Source organism: Lontra canadensis, unplaced genomic scaffold (assembly GCF_010015895.1).
Source record: "Lontra canadensis isolate GAN:19392208 unplaced genomic scaffold, GSC_riverotter_1.0 scaffold3, whole genome shotgun sequence".
In the NCBI taxonomy this organism is placed as follows: Eukaryota; Metazoa; Chordata; class Mammalia; order Carnivora; family Mustelidae; genus Lontra; species Lontra canadensis.
The window spans coordinates 21,056,555-21,072,822 of NW_022630997.1; the positions used below are offsets into that span (position 1 = coordinate 21,056,555).

The 16,268-nt window shown below is 47.6% G+C and overlaps 1 protein-coding gene across 1 annotated transcript in view; it reads left to right on the forward strand.

Moving 5' to 3' along the window:
• TLL2 (tolloid like 2) overlaps window positions 1-16,268 on the forward strand; it is a 116,531-nt gene that overhangs the window by 32,676 nt on the left and 67,587 nt on the right. Inside the window, exon 3 of the mRNA XM_032883365.1 lies at window positions 14,244-14,321. Coding sequence (XP_032739256.1) covers window positions 14,244-14,321 — 78 coding nt within the window. The remainder of the gene's footprint in view (window positions 1-14,243; window positions 14,322-16,268) is intronic.

A 16,268-nucleotide genomic window follows, 5' to 3' on the forward strand; every position in this document is an offset into this window, starting at 1 on the left:
AAGCTTCCTGAGGGCCACAAAGGTGTCTCTTGGTTCTTTTGCCAATGATAATCTGGAAATGTATGGAGACTTAATGTGTGCTCTCTGCTGCATGCACCGCTGCTTAGAGAACCACAGGACCTATGGCTCCTCCTTCAGCTGATGACTCCCGGAACTTCAGAATGTTCTGCTCAAATTGTATCGAACATGAGATGCTCCAGTGGGCTCCTCTAGGCATGGGCAGAAACCTGGCTGTGGCCTCCCTTCATCCTTTCTTAGAAAACAGCAACACACAACAATGGGCAGGAGAGAGGTTAAGAGAGCCGAGACGGCCTCCCACGGCAAAGCCACCAAGCACCAGTGACAAGTGGGTGGGCCCAGAGAGCTGGAGATGCAGCCTCAGGGGCAGCTGGCGGTCCTGCCAGTGTGTTTGTGATGAGACTCCTGTTTCCCCTGCATTGTGCTAACCTGTGGCTGATATGCAGGATGGCCGAAGCAAAATCCCATTTCTCTGGGGACTGTTTACAGCGAGGTCTGCAGGTCATTATTTCTGTGGTTTCCAAGGAGGTCCAGGGAGAGGAGGTGATGATGGTGGTGGAGCTGCCAGGGAATTCTCCTCCTGTGTTCTGGTCATCTTATTTCTCTTCGGTGTCCTTTAATGAGCTTGTTTGCCCGCAAACAGTGAGTGAAAGGCCCCAGCTGGCCTTGGCCCTGAGCCTCTAATTCGCTTCTGCTACTCCTTGCTTTCTGCTTCCCAGGTTCTCTGCTGCCCTCCTGCACCTCTAGACCTGGGCTGCCATTGCCTGAGGAAGGAGCTCCTTTCTCTCTGACGTTGGCACCCCCTAGAGGCATGGCTTTCCCATTCACTGGGCTGCCCAGAGGTCCTAAGCCGTCAGCCCACCAGCCAAATCTGGTCTGCAGATGTGTTTTGTTTGTTTTGTAGGGCTCACATTTTTAAACTTGCTGCCAACATTTGAAAAAAATCAGATTTCTCATAAAAATCCGAACTAACTCTGGCTTCTCTTGAAAAGTTGGGAGATCTGGCCACACTGGTCCAGCATTTCCACATGGCAACAATCAATGGAGTTGCATAAGGATGGGTTGACCTGTGGAGGAGCACGCGCTCTGTGGCTTGCCACAGACCCCACTAGCCCTCCTCATCTCTCTAGGCTAGGCTCTTGCACTCTGATGTGCTGCTTGCCTGGCCCCCCAGCTCTAGCATCTGAGTTTGCATACTGGCCAGTGGGTAAAGGACACCATCCTTGGGCCCCAAATCAGCTCTCATGGCATTGACCATGCTGCTTCTCTCTTCTCCACCAAGGAAGGAGGGTCCCAGAGCTTCAGCTATTGCCTGGCAATGTGAAAGAAGATCCTTCTTCTGGAGACTCTTTTCTTGAACTTTCAGTCTCTGGCACCTCCTCGCATTCCCTGTCTGGGGCTCTGCATGGCACTGAGGAAGAAACACAGGAAAGGGAAGACAGGGCACACTCAGGGCCTTGGAGGGCATGTTTTATGGCCCAGCAAATTCCCTGGCATCAGAACAGGGTCTTTGTGCCCTAGTGAATCAGTGAGATGGAACCATTAATAGATATTAACTTCTCTGAAGCAAAGGGGCCATTACACTTCACCGACAAATGCCTTCACCTAGAAAAACCCTAGTCACCTTAACCTTTTTTAGCTATATCATGTCCTAACGGTGAAGCCATTGCCCTTAAACTCTCCTTGAACCGAGCTGACTTCTCCCCAGAAAGGTCAAAGATGGGCCACGGAGCTCTGTGATCCTTTCTGCTTTTCTCCTCCAGTTCCCTGAGGGCTTGGGTTGGTCTTCTTTTCTTTGTTTTCTTGAGTTCCCTGCTACCCCTTCTGTGATCCAATCTGTGGGGCTTGCTCTTTGAGACACTATAAATCTTTACCGGTCATTTGGTCATCTGTGCAAAGGCCATGTGATAAAACCCTTCTAAGATTGTTCTAGGAGGACACACATGTGCCTCTTCTGAACTTCTTACTGCGCAGTGAGAATCCTACCCCTCGTGTCTAGGTAACCCTTTCTTCAGCATCTGGGGTTTCCCCTTCATTTGCTGCTCCTGTCACACAGTAAGGGACAGAGCCCAGAGGCAAAGACCAAGTGCTGGGGGTTAGACCTCCCAGCTCTGCTGCATGCCAGCTGCTGACCCAGATCAAGTACTTTATGTCGCTGGAACTTGGTTTCCTCACCTGTAAATGGGACAACAGTAGCAAATCCTCACCCCCTACAGGTGCAGTGAATATTGGCTGGGATAACACATGCCAACATTTGCCAGTCCAGTCCCGTTCAACTCGGATGGACGTATTTGTTAAGCATGTGTCACGAAAAGGAGATGTCATAAAGCATGGAGCAGGGGATACTTCCTGGAGGAGGCAGAGCTGGGCCTGGGTATTTTGACAAGGGTTGTAGCTGGAAGGATTGTGCGCTACAGGGGGAAGGCAGAGGTTGAATGCTGTCAGGCAGGGGGAGCTTGGCAGGGAGAACGGAGTGGTGCGGGGTGGCTGGCAGGTTGGTGGGACATGGCAGGTGAGGGAGAGAAGTTGGAATGATGCATTGGGAGCACACTTTGGTGGGACGTGGGCTGAGGTGTCCCCCCATAGGCTGTCCTCTTCCCTGCCCCATGGCCTGCAATGTCTTTGCCCCTTACCATCTGCATTTCCCTCAAACTCTTCAGCCTCTACTCTGGGAAGCCCCAGCATGCCCAGATCTCTTCCTTTCCTGCCAGGCTGGGCCGTGAGCTGTGTGAACTAGCATGTGTCTGTGTGTTTCTAGTACCTAGTCCTGTGATGTTCACCAAAGTGGCTGCGTGAACAACTCTTCACAAAGGGAAAATTCCATTTCCCCCAGACTCAGCACAATTGTTACCATTAATCTCATTACTTTGCCACTTAAATTGTTGGGAAAATGATACCTCATTTTGCTTTTATTTTCATTTCTCGGGGGTAAATGTCTGTATAATTACCTACCAGTTAGATTTTTCTTCTGTGGCGTGTTCACCAACTTCCTTTATCCAATGTCTATTGGATACAGAGTTTTTCTCATTGACTTGCTTGAACTATTTGTATAATATGGATAGTACCCATTGTCACCGTCAATCTAGACATTTTCCCCTGTCTGGGTGAATTGTTTCCAATTTAAGGCATTTGTCTTTTTGATACACAAATGTTTTAAATTTTTTAAGTTGAATGTGTCAAACCAAATTTTCTTATGCTAATGAACATATAAGATTTTTCCTTCTATAACTTTGGGAAATAATATTTTTTCTAATGTTTTCCTATGGTTTGTTTGTTTACACTTCACTCTTTCTATCCATTTGGGTTTTCTCTGAGGGTAGGTTCCATATCCTTCCCCCTAATTTCTAAATAATAAGCTCAACACCATCTACCGCATATTCTTTCCTGGTGGTTTGGCGATATTTCCCTTTATCACGTAGTGTGTGTTTTGTGTTCCATTCACCTATGTGTCTTGTCATGTTAGTTTCTTTGTGTGTTTAATATTTGATGGGCTGCGTTATTCCTCATTGCCCTTGCTCTGGGTTGCTTTTTTTTTTTTTTTTAAAGAAAGTCTTAGATAATCTCACTTGTTTATTCTTCTAGGTGAGTCTAGGAATCACATTTCTACAAAAATCTAAGAGGATCCCAAGAAAATCTTCTTAGAATTTGCATCATGTTTGCATTGAATCCTTAACTTCCTTTGGAGAAACTGACCCATTTATATCATTTACTCACTCCATCCAGGAACATAGAATTATTCTTCCTCACTTACTGTTATCTTTACAGATTACAATAAAGTGTATAATTCTCCCAGTGCAGTTAGACACATTTCCTGTTAAAGTTACCCCAGGTCGGGACGCCTGGGTGGCTCAGTTGGTTAAGCAGCTGCCTTCGGCTCAGGTCATGATCCCAGCATCCTGGGATTGAGTCCCACATCGGGCTCCTTGCTCGGCGGGGAGCCTGCTTCTCCCTCTGCCTCTGCCTCTGCCTGCCATTCTGTCTGCTGTGCTCGTTCTCTCTCCCTCTCTCTCTCTGACAAATAAATAAAATCTTAAAAAAAAAAAAAAAGTTACCCCAGGTCTCTTGTGTTGACTATTCCGTTGGGTCATCTGAAACGTTCCTCTCCACTGGCCTATTTTGGCATGATGACTGTGGAAGGGAGTGCCTTGATCACATCTCAGAGCAGACTCGGGCTTTCCTCTACCTGCTTCTCTTAGCCACCTGTGCCCCGAACATACCAGTGTTTGGAGTGCCATCACCTAACGAGCTCACCTAAGCACCCTCCTCTCCATTGCTATGGTCTGCCTGCTTGAGGATGTCTTCACTTCTTCTTTGGAGTACAAACTCCATGTCCTCTGGCCTCCCTTGCCTCCCTCCTTCTCTGTCTGCCAGGCCCATCCCAGGCCTGGGATACATCATGGAAGATGGAGCTGGTGTTTTAGAGGGTGTCATGGAGACAGGCAGTTAACACACAAGCACAAACCAAGATCCTTGCTGATCATCTGAATTTTTACCCCCATGTCTCTCTAGTGCCCCACCACTGCCACACCCGACCGCTCCCTGCTTTAAGCACACCCCTTCAGAAGCTTCTAGAAATCCATGCATGGGAGAAGCCCCAAATCGCCCTGTATTTTAAAAGCCATCACTGGGGCCTGGGATTGCCTCTGAGTTTTGCCTCTTTCTGGCTTTGTGACTGAGGATGACTTAGAGTCAATGGTGATCATAGTAATCGTGGGAGTAGCTAATTCTGAGTGCTGGTTTGGGGCCAGCCTTGTTCTATGCCTTGCGTGTATTCTCTCTCTTAATCTTCATAACAACCCTAGGAGGTGAATCCTCTTACCCTCACTTTATGGATGAGGAATCTGAAAGAGCAAGACGTTCAGTGACTTGTTCAAGTTCACACAGCTAGGAAGTGGTGAAGTAAAGGCTGTATCCGAAGCCCTCTGACCCTGGCACTTACGCTGCAGACTCATCTTACAAGCCCTTTGATTTCCCCAAACCTCAGGCAAACAGAGATCAGGTAGGCGGGAGGTAGGCTGTTACGTTCATGCTGCCTGACAGACCTCCGCAGGCACTGCCGTTCCCTGGTACTGTCCTCTCCCTCTGGGACCCTGGGCTCCAGTGTGGGACCTGCTTGGCCAGTAGAACCCTAGAGAGCGTGATGGAAGCAGAGGCTTGTACAAAGCAGTGGCACACTGGGACGCATCATTTTGGAATGCTCCCTCTTGGAAGCATCCTGCCCATAGGAAGTCCAGGAGAGCCATGCTGTTAGGAAGCCCAAGAGGACTGGACGTCGAGGCCACATGGAAGAGAGCCGAGGCCCCAGACATGCAGCTGCACACGAGCCGTTGTTGTCCTCCCCCAGCCCTCTGAGCTCTCCCCACTAAGGACCCAGACGCTGTGGAGCAGACAAGCCAATGCCATTGGTTCTCTGCCCCCAATTCCTGGCCCATAGACTCAGAAGCAAGTGTAAAATGATGATTTTAAGCCACTCTGTTGAGAGGGATAGTTTGCTATGCAGCAGTAAATGATGGAAACAGCCTTCGGAGAAGCCAAGGCCAGGCTAGGTGTGAAAGGCGTGGGCCACGTGTGTGAGAGTCCCCGGAGCCCAGGCTCAGGAGAGCACTGGAGGCTTGACGCCAGGTGAGCAACAGGGAGTGCTTCGAGATCACACTAGGGTAAAGGTCTGGCCTCATTCTAACAACAATCAGGGACCAGGAAAAACGCAGGAGCCGGCATTCAGGGTAGGAGGAGGGTCCAATGCCAAGCCGAGTGGCTGTTTGGCTAGAGGCTCTAGGAAGAAAGCAACTCTAATTTGCGTGATGAAGAAGCTTTCCATGAGCTGGCCCCTGGAGCCAAGCAAGTCCTGAGGCCTCATCAGTCAGTGCTTGGACATGGGTGGGAGCCAGGTGACTAGCTGGAGAAGGGAGGGCCGGATCTGGGAATGGAGTACCCAGCACTACCTGAGGGAAGGTTCTGACTGGCCCTTTCACTCCTCAGCCATGAGCTTTCCTGCCTTCCATCTTGCCAAGGTGCGGACTCATGACTTTTTCCTTCCATGGTCAAAACAGAAAAGCAGAAAATACCACAGGCCCACAACATTTCCATCTGCAGAAATACAACTCTGTTTCTTGCAACTATGTTCCCTGTTCCCAGCAGAGAAGGGTTTTCCTGGCAGCTGCCTCTGTGTGTGTGTGTGTGTATGTGTGTGTGTGTGCGTGCATACGTGTGTATACGCACGTGTGTGTGTGCAAATGTGTATGACAAAGTCAGAGCACATGGTCATAGCCAAGTGTGTGCTATAATCTAGTTTTTTGGGGGGGGATCCCTTTATTTCCTGATTATAAAAGTAATCACAATTTGGAAATTACAAAAGGTATGTAGGAAAATAAAATTCACCCAAACATCACCAACCAGAGATCATCACAATGAGCCTTGTGGGTATTTCCATCCCAGTCTTTTCTTCCCCATCTTTTTTGTAGATGCTTTTCCAGGAAAGATGGGATCATACCCAGTTCTATTGGAATCACCCTGGGCATTATTTTCTTACCTATTTTTTGATTTACAATATGAACATTTTTCCCACTTAGTAAACTCTCTTCTAAAACAGTTTTTGTGGTTACATAGTGTTCCATTACATAGTAATTCATTTTACTACCCCCCCCCATTGGGGGTGTAGTTAGCACAGTCTTTATTGTAAAAATGTGGAGATGAAACGGTCTTTGTCTTTATTGTCAATCAGTTCCTTTGTGCCCATATCCAGAAGTCATATTCTTGGGTCAAAGTCATTTTACTGCCTGTTTTGATACATCTTGCTAAATTACCTCATAAATGTTAGCAATTTATATTCCTGCCCCACCAGCAGTGTATAAGAATTCCCTTTTTATTATACACTTGCTGATATTAAATCATTTCATTAACAAAAACTGGCAATGATCTTTTAACTCATTTTCCCTTTCCCTTCTGTAGCATTTGAAATCTGGCATAGATATAAAATTTACTTGGCACCAAATTGCTGAGGATTGCACATTGATTACCATAGTGGTTGACTAGTTCATTCCCAAATTAACCTGTTAAGGGGTCTTGGCCCCCCCCTTTTTTTTAATCTAATGAATAATTAAAACTTCCGCTGAGCAGGTGTTTCTTGTGCTGACGGAGGTGGGCAGCTATGTCACCTGTCAGCCTGGCCTGAGATGCTCACTCAGACCACACTCACACAGGTGTGGGCTAGAGGGCAGAGGAGCACGGGTTCTGGAGTCAGATGGGCCAGACTGGGAATGCAGATCCCATCACTTAGCCGCTGGGTGACCTCCAACAACTTACTCCTGACCCTCTGTTTTCTCTTCTGTAAAAGAGGAATAATGTTACTTACTCATGGGATTGCTATGCATATTACATCTGACCAAAGGGCATGGCAAATTAGGACTGCTTAAGGCATGGTTGTGAGGATCAGAAAGGCTTACACAAGCTGGCCATGCATTCCTCAGGCCCTCCTGCCATGCTGCCTGTCCTCAGCCCTGGCTCCAGCCAGCAAGACTCACTTTTACTTGCTGGATTTTTGTTTGCTTGTTTCTGCTTTGGTTGTGTTTTGGTTTTGTTTTTTCGCTGGAGTGCTCTCCCCAGATGGAGGTCCCTCCTTCCTTCTTTAGGTCTCAGCTCAAATGCCATCCCTGGGCTCCCATCCCCCATTGCTCTTTCATAAAACTGTTCTGATTTCTTCAAAGTGCTTCATCCCTCCATGGAATGATGTCATTGTTTATTGTTGATTTTTATGTTTTGCACAAGAACCATGAAGGACCCATAAAGGCATGCCCTGGTTGTCCTGTCTTTGGGAGCCCAGCCCCATGCTGCCCAAAGCAGACCCTCAACCAGGATTTATTGAAGAAACTAGTAATAAAGCGATTTTTAGGATCTTGTGCTAGAGATTTTTTAATTATTATTATTAGAGTAAAGCAAAGCAGTTTCATCATAGATTTACCCACCTCTGGTGAGTCAGAGGTGTAAATACAGGTGTATTAAAAGTGAGTAAATGGAGGGGACGCCTGGGTGGCTCGGTCGGTTAAGCGTCTGCCTTGGCTCCTGTCGTGATTCTGGGGTCTTGAGATCAAACCCCATGTCAGGCTCCCTTCTAAGTGGGGAATCTGCTTCTCCCTTTCCCTCTGCTGCTACCCCTGCTTGTGTTCTTTAGCTCGCATTCTCTCTCAAATAAATAATTTTTTTTTAAACGAAATAAAAGTCAGTAAATGGAGAGTGTAGGTTGCCTGGCAGGGTTACTTTAGTGTGTGATGTATATTAAAGCATTTGACACCAGACTGTCTGGAGAGAATCTCAACCTTTCTAACCAATGGCTGTGTGTGTCCAGTGATTTCTTAACTGCCCTAAGCCTCAGTTACCCTGCATGTAAAATGGGAATGATACCTACCTCAGAGGGTTGGCTTGAGGATTAAATTGATTAACGTCTGTATTGTACCTGCAAATAATCAACACTTTAAAAATGGTAGTTATTCAGCATAGAGGTTCCTCAGAAAGTTGAAAATAGAGCTACCCTATGAGCCAGCAATTGCACTACTGGGTATTTACCCTAAAGATACAAATGTAGTGATCCAAAGGGACACATGCACCCAAATGTTTATAGCAGCATTGTCCACAGTAGCCAAACTATGGAAAGAACCTAGATGTCCATCAACAGATGAATGGATAAAGAAGAGGTGGTATATAGATACAATGGAATACTATGCAGCCATCAAAAGAAATGAAATCTTGCCATTTACAGTGACCTGGATGGAACGAGAGGGTATTGTGCTGAGCGAAATAAGTCAATCAGAGAAAGACAATTGTCATATGATCTCCCTGATATGAAGAATTTGAGAGGCAACGTGGGGGGTTTGGGGAGTAGGGAAGGAAAAAATGAAACAAGATGGGATAGGGAGGGAGACAAACCATAAGAGATTCTTAATCTCACAAAACAAACTGAGGATTGCTGGGGGTAGGTGGGTAGGGAGAAGGTGGTTGGGTTATGGACATTGGGGAAGGTATATGCTATGGTGAGTGCTGTGAAGTGTGTAAACCTGGCGATTCACAGACCTGTACCCCTGGGGCCAATAATACATTATATGTTAATAAAAAATAAAAAATTTTTTAAGTGTTAGTTATTCTTGTGTTTAAGAAAACCAAGGACCATGTAATGTTAGATTCAATGAATGAGGGATAGAAGGAATAACTGATATCAAATTTTGTCTATAAAACCATATTAATGAATATTAATTCATAGTCATTATGCATGAACATATATTCAAATGATCAGTATTGATATTTAGGACAAGGCTCTGTCCTTCTGGGCTTTGGAAGAGCCCATCTCTTTCTGCCTAGATGTCTTTGGATGTATATAGTTAATATTTCATTAATTATGGTGGAGGAGTGTTGTATATACATCAATGTCTCATATGATGCATATAATTAAGCTACTTTTTGTTGGGAGCGGAAGAAAATTGGGCTTTCCCAAAGAAAAGCAGCTTGCTCCCAAAGTTGCTAACAGATTGCTTCTTAATTGAACTTGGGAGGTGAATTATATGGTGAATTAGAAAAAAGAACAACTCTGAATTTAGTGAATTGTTCTATAAAGGAAACTGTGGGATTGAATTGCAAATGCTGGATAGAAACATTTCAGCCTGGCCCCATGCATCACGGGCCGTTGACCTCTGCTGTGTTTCAGTGAGAGCGTGAACAGCCCTGTAGCTCTCTTTTCAAGGCCTGGAGGGCATTCTTTCCCAGAGACCAGCTGTAAGCCTGGGTTTCTTATGCAAAGGAGACGTTTGAATAAGCCCCTGTGACTAATGAAATCTACAAGGTCTTTGCATATCCTCTCACTGAAGAGTAATTAACCAAAGATCAAATACGGGCGTATATATGTATTTTTTTTTTCAAATATTTCTTGTCTTGCAGTTACACCCAAGGAAAAATATAGCCCCACACCCTGAATGCTCCCTCCCCCATTGTCCCCAATCTTTGTCTCGGGCAGGCTATATCTCCCTTCCTGGTTCCATGGTGCCTGGGGCCGCTGTTCCAGCCACTGTCACACCTGTCTTACTCACTTGCTAGCTTTTACTGGAAGAGAGCAACATTTTCCATTGATACAGATGTGAGAAAGGAGTTTTTTGTTGTTTTTGTTGTTGTTGTTGTTGTTTTGTTTTGTTTTGTTTTGTTTTTTAGTGTTTGATGTGTTTCCAGCTCCACGTATTCATTCCTGGGGAGCTTGGGAAGGAAGAGTTTGGTTGTAAGAAAATTTAAGATAAGGCTTCCTCTTACAGGTTCTTACAGTAGAGAATTGCAACCTTGGCTGTACATCAGACTCACCTCAGGAGCTTTTGAAAATCCTGAGGCCCAGCCCAGGCCCAGACTGGTTCAATAAGAACCTCTGGGTGGGTGGGTCCCGGCCTCCTGCTTGTTTGTCTAAAAAGCTTCCCAGGTGATCCCAAATTGCAGTGAAGGTTGAGAACCATTGTCCCAAGAATATCTGCTTCCCTTTCTCCATAAAAGCTGATGAAAACCAATTTTCCCATCTGTTAGGCTGAGCTGGAAAAGATTGAGTTATCTTTTTAACAACTGTCTACCTGACTCGTCCATCCATCCATCCATCAGTCCATTCATCGGTCCATCCTGTATTTTACTGAGTGTCTGCTATCTGCTGGGCACAGTGTTCATTGTTGGACAAGACAAAGGCCCTTTCATCAAGATGCTAAAAACTAGAAACCAAACTGAAGGATCCTCTGCATGGACAGGAGAGGCCCACACCCTGCGGTTTGGGACGTGAATCAGCCCGAGCCCTGCATGAGCACACAGAGCGGAGTGCTCCTAACCTGGGAGTATCCGTGGGACAGTGTCTTAGAGGAAGTGGTGTCCCAGCAGAAACTTAATGTACCAGTCAGATCCGGCCAGTGGAGAGGTGGGTGTGGCTGAGGAAAATAGAAATGAAGGTGCTATAGGTGAGACTGGGTGGCTGAGTACGACAGGGGGGAAGTGGCAGGAAGCCCCAGGGCACCAGGCAGAAGAGGCCTCAGGGAATTAGAACTCATCCCAAGGGCAGTGGGGAGCCTCAGGAAGGGTTTCATCAGGGAGAGCGGCCCAGGCACCACGCTTGTTCTTTCTGGTCCTAAAGCTGAGGGGAAGGAGCGCAGATTTGGAGGGTCGGATAAGAACCCCCGCTTCATCCATCTCCCTTGCTAACCATCTCTGTTCCCTCGAGACAGGCAAGTCAATTCACCTTTTGGAGCCTTGTTTCCTCCCTGGAAAATGCGGATGGTTATGGCTGTTTTGTCATTGTGTCTTTGTGAGGCGACAATCATCAAACACAATACAAGGAGGTCATTTAGCCCTATTCTTATTGCGTGTTCAGCTCAGTCACTGGACTTAGTAAACACTGATCCTTTGCCCCTCTAGCTACTAGGGGGCCCATTCTTGCCTCAACTCCAGAGCTCGAGTTCCTGTTACAGCTCCGAGCACCAGGGGGCCGGGTGGGTTAGAAGTCCTCCACCCCGACCCTCCTCTGCCCACTGCAGAGCTGAATCTCTGTCTCTCCTGGCCTTTGCTCCCTCAGCCACAGCCTACAGCTAACCCTGAACCCAGGCTGTGCCTGGGTGTCCTTGCAGGTTTCGTTTGTTTGCCTCCCTCCACCCCTTTCTCAGGAGCCAAGCACGTCTAAACTGACCGACCTTCTCTGCGGGGCTACTGCTATGTGGAGTTTCCTTCCGAAAGCCAGCCTCTGAGTCCCCTCCTGTCCACTACTAGTAACCCTAGTCACATTCGAACTGGTGCAGTTCCAGAGCCCTCTCGTGTTCTCTGGCTCTCGCCTGGATCCCTCGGAATAAATGCCAAATCCTGGAAATGGCACCACACAAGCCAACCCTCCAGACTCTCCACTGCCCTCTGGCCACACTACCTACTACTGTCTCTCTCACCTGCTCCATTCCAGTCATACCTCCTCCCTACCACCAAGCGCACTCCCACCCCAGGGCCTTTGCACCCATTGTTTTTCCCAGTTTGAAATGTTCCTCCCCAATTTTCTGTGGACTCTCTCCTTCACTCTTTTCAGGCTTCTGCTTTTCTGTCTCCCATGAAACAGCAACCCCTTAACCCTAGACTTCCCTTTTCCCCTCACCCTCATTTATTTTCTTTGTAGTGTCTATCAGCAATTGACTTAAATCTTCAGTCGCCTCTTTGCTTATTGTTTTCCCCCCTCCCTTCCGTCAGAACATAATTTCCATGAGGTCAGGGTAGAGTTTGTTCTGTGTTGTATCCTGAGCCGCAGAAACAGCATCTGGCCTGTAGCAGGTGTTGGATAAATATTTGTTGAATGAGTTAGTGCCTAAACAAACTCATTACCTCATGTGGTCTTCAAAATAAACAGCCCATTTGACAGATGAAAAATACAAACGCCCAAGGTCTTAGCCACAGTTACGCAGCAGAGACTCTGGCTTCAGGCTCCCCCTCCCTCCTCACATGCCACATTCCTCTGCCGGCCTGTGATTTTCATACCATCGGGATTTCCCCTGACCTTCAGCCCGAGAGGAAATGATACCACAGCTGGAAGAATACCCAGAGGGCTGGGAGCTGGCAGCCAACACCCCGGCAGCTGCAGGGAGTGTTGGCCAGAGCGGCCACAGAGCGAGCAGGATGAAGGCCCGCAAAAATGTCAGCGCGCGCCTGGTCCGCCGCCAGGGTCACCGGCAGGAGAGGGAAAGAGGCGGGCTGTGTGGTGGAGGCCCCGGGTGCGGGGCCTCAGGGCCGGCTCCCAGGGTTGTGCGGGGCCAGGTCATTGGGTCACCTGTTTGGGACCTTACCTTGAGCATTGCTGGGAGCCCGTGCGCTGTGGGGGCCACGGGGAAGATCCTCAGGCTTCTGACCGGGAGACGGTGTCCTGAGCACGACCCTGGGCCACTCATTTTGTGACTTGATTATCTCCTCTGTAAAATGGGGTTCCACTCCGTCTGCCACAGAATGTTTAACGAGGGAGATACAGCTCTGTAAGCTGTAGATTTCTAAACAGATGCAAGAAATTATTTTTGTATAAGTTGATTATCCTGTAGGTGCTTGGATGTGGTTTCATATGTACAATAGTCTCTCCTGGACATGGGCTCTGTCCTCAGATCTGCTCCCTGGTGTCACAGCCCACCCAGTTGTTCAACCCCCAAATGTGGGAGTCACTGGGGACCTCTCTCAGTCCCTCGTATCTAATCCATCAGCCTCCCTGCTTCCCTGCATGCAACTATATTCCTCATATCCCTGTGGATTTTGCCTCCCTCGCTGCCTGGTTCCCACTTGCCCACCACCATGAGCCCCTCCGTGGGGCAAGCTCATTCCCAATCCAGATTCTTTCCTGATCCTGGCCCAGACTTTTGTGTCCGTGGTCAGGGAAGGCTCCTTCTGAGCGCTCTACCTTATCCTGCATCCAATCTTCAGATTTCCTGAACCCACAATGACTTTGTCCTTTTGTTCTCTTACCTTGTGTTTATCGTCCCGCTGCCCATTTGACCCGTCTGTCTTAGCTCACTGCTGAATCCCCTGGCGCCTGGAACCGCACACAGATCCAGCTCACCGTAGGTCTAATACTCATGGCTGATTGACCACCTTCCTGGTGGGGACAGATGTGAACCAGGTTTATACACAAGGGCTACTTGCAAATAAAGACAAACAGGCCTGTCCTTGACCGAGGCGGTGTTTACAGAGTCTGATATATAAAGTCAACAGAAAAATTTCTAAAACGAGACCAACCCCAAAGAGAAAACCCAAATGCCTACTTAAGCCAAGGCAGTAGCTGACCACATCACGTATTTAAAAGCAGTGTTGGGGCTCCTCCCTGCATTCAGAAGCGGGTGTCCTGTTTACATGCGATGCGGGCTTCCTAATGGGGGTGAGCGCAAGGATGCTGACCTCCAGGTTGACTTTGGGATTTGCCTCCTAACTTTGTATATTTGATTCCAAGTACCCTTGAACTGACAGAGGAGAGTAATACATTTCTAACTGGTGAATTATGTGCATGGTTATGAAGAAGCGGGTTCTTTTCCGCCCTAGCATCTAGAACGGTGCCCCGCCTGTGATGGGCTCTCAATCAACCCGTGTTGTCAAATCTTTCCTGCTCTGCCAGGGATCCTGGTCATCCCCCAGGGGATAAAGTCTGCTCCCTGAGCTCCTTCCTGGTGCTCCTACAAAGAAGGCTGATGCGTCCTCACTTTTCTTTCTCGTTCCTTTAGGTGGACGGGAGGAGCAGCCATCTGAGGGCTGGGAGAATGCAACAGCCGCCAATACCAGCCGTGAGGAAGCTAGCAAGGGTAATGTAAGGCCCTCCCAGGCCTTTGGGTCCTTTTTTTTTTTTTTTTTTTTTCATTTCAGCTGCGGTAAATTTCACATAACATAAAATTTCCATTTGAACCATTTTAATGTGGATAACTTAGTGACATTAAGTGCATTCACAGTGTTGTAGGACCATCCCACTATTTCATTCCAGAAAAATTTTCGTTCCAGAAAAGTTTCATCACCCCAAAGGAGACCCCACAGCCACTAAGAAGTCACTCCCCTTTTCCCCCTGCCCCTGGCTTTGCAAACCTCTTAAAAAAAAAAAAAATTTATTTGAGAGTGAGCGAGAGAGAGCATGCGCGTGAGCAGGCAGAGGGGCAGAAGGAGAGGGAAAAGCAGACTCTGCCGATCAGGGAGTCCGATCCGGGGCTCCATCCCAGGACTCTGAGATCAGGACCTGAGTGGACGGCAGATGCTTCACCAACTGAGCCACCCAGGTGCCCCAGCTTTGGGACCCTCTTATTCCACTTTTTACTTGTTATCTTAGTGGACGAGGAGCGCTAAAGTCTCTGGGCATGGGGGAGTGTGTCTTTTTGTTGAGGATGGACTGGCTGAGGGTGGTGTTCGGCTACTCAGGGACGGAATGGTCTTCAGTTAAACTCCGACATCTGGCTTTGACCTTTCTCACCGCTGCTTAGCTTGTGAGTTGCAACCCCCAAGGACGGACAGGAGGAGGGATCATGGGGCTTTGGGGACTAGACGTCTGAACAAGAACAAGAACAAGTGGGCGTGGGAGGCAAGGAGGGAAAATAAAGCTAGGATGGGAGCTGTGGAGAAGGTGTAGCCCAGAGATCTTGTGAGCTGCTGGGGGAGGGGGCAGGTGAGGTTGTGCCCGTCTGTGGGCAGGGACACTCATCAGCAGGTGCCTGCCTGGAAGTCTGCCTCTGTCTGTCTGCACACTGACACTCATACGCGTGCGCCTTCCTGGGGTGGGGGAGGCGCCTCACTGGAAGCATCTCCATTTGGAAGAGTTTTTCCCACTCAGAAGCCGTGCTGGCTGAGAGAAGCTGCTGGGTGGGCTTCTGTCTGGCCAGCACCCTGCAGGAATCAGGGCTCGCTGCTGCCAATGACGCTTCTTCTACATAAAATAAATGCAGGGCAGAGGGAATAATTTTTGTTTATTGAAGTAGAGTTGACACACAGTGTCAAAAGAAATAATTTCTAGAATCTTCTGATCTACAGTCAGATGCATTATCCATCCCGCCACTGGCCCTGTCAAAAGGAATAATTTTTACATGCCAGAATCCTTGTTTTCAAGGATGCCTATTTAGGGATAAAATAGAAATCATTATTTGCTTTATGTTTTTGCTTTAATGAATGCTATTTTGTATTTCACACATACATATGCACGTGTATCAATTCACACAAATGCATACATGTAACGGTACCATCATATCCTTTCTTAAATTTTTTTTTTATTCTTTTCCCTTTAATTTGGCTACCTTCCTTCCTTCTTTTTCCCACATCTCGCTCCTCTGCCCTTCCCCAAGTAACCCCGGCCGATGGCTCTGTGGGCACCCTTCGTATTTTCCTCCATGCACGTGTGTTCACAGAGTCACTTCTGTAGGGATGTAAACACACGTGCAAATATAAGCTTCATCATTTTACAAAACGGGATCATATTCGATACATGCTTTTTATGAATCCTGCTCTTCTCGCTCAGCAGTATGTCATGGGAAAACCCCCTAATAACGCACTGGTGATAACTTCGGTTTATTCTTCTGAATATTTTGCAAAATATTTCTGGCGTGGATGGGCCGTAATTGAGCCAATGGTTCCCTTATCCATTAACATTCACTCCGTGTCAAGTTTTTGCCGTCACGAGCAATGCCACAGTAGACGTTCCCGAACCTAAATCCTACACATTTGGGATGTTTTTAACAGGTGTTCCTGGAGTGGGCTTAAAGCTGCTCACATTTCCA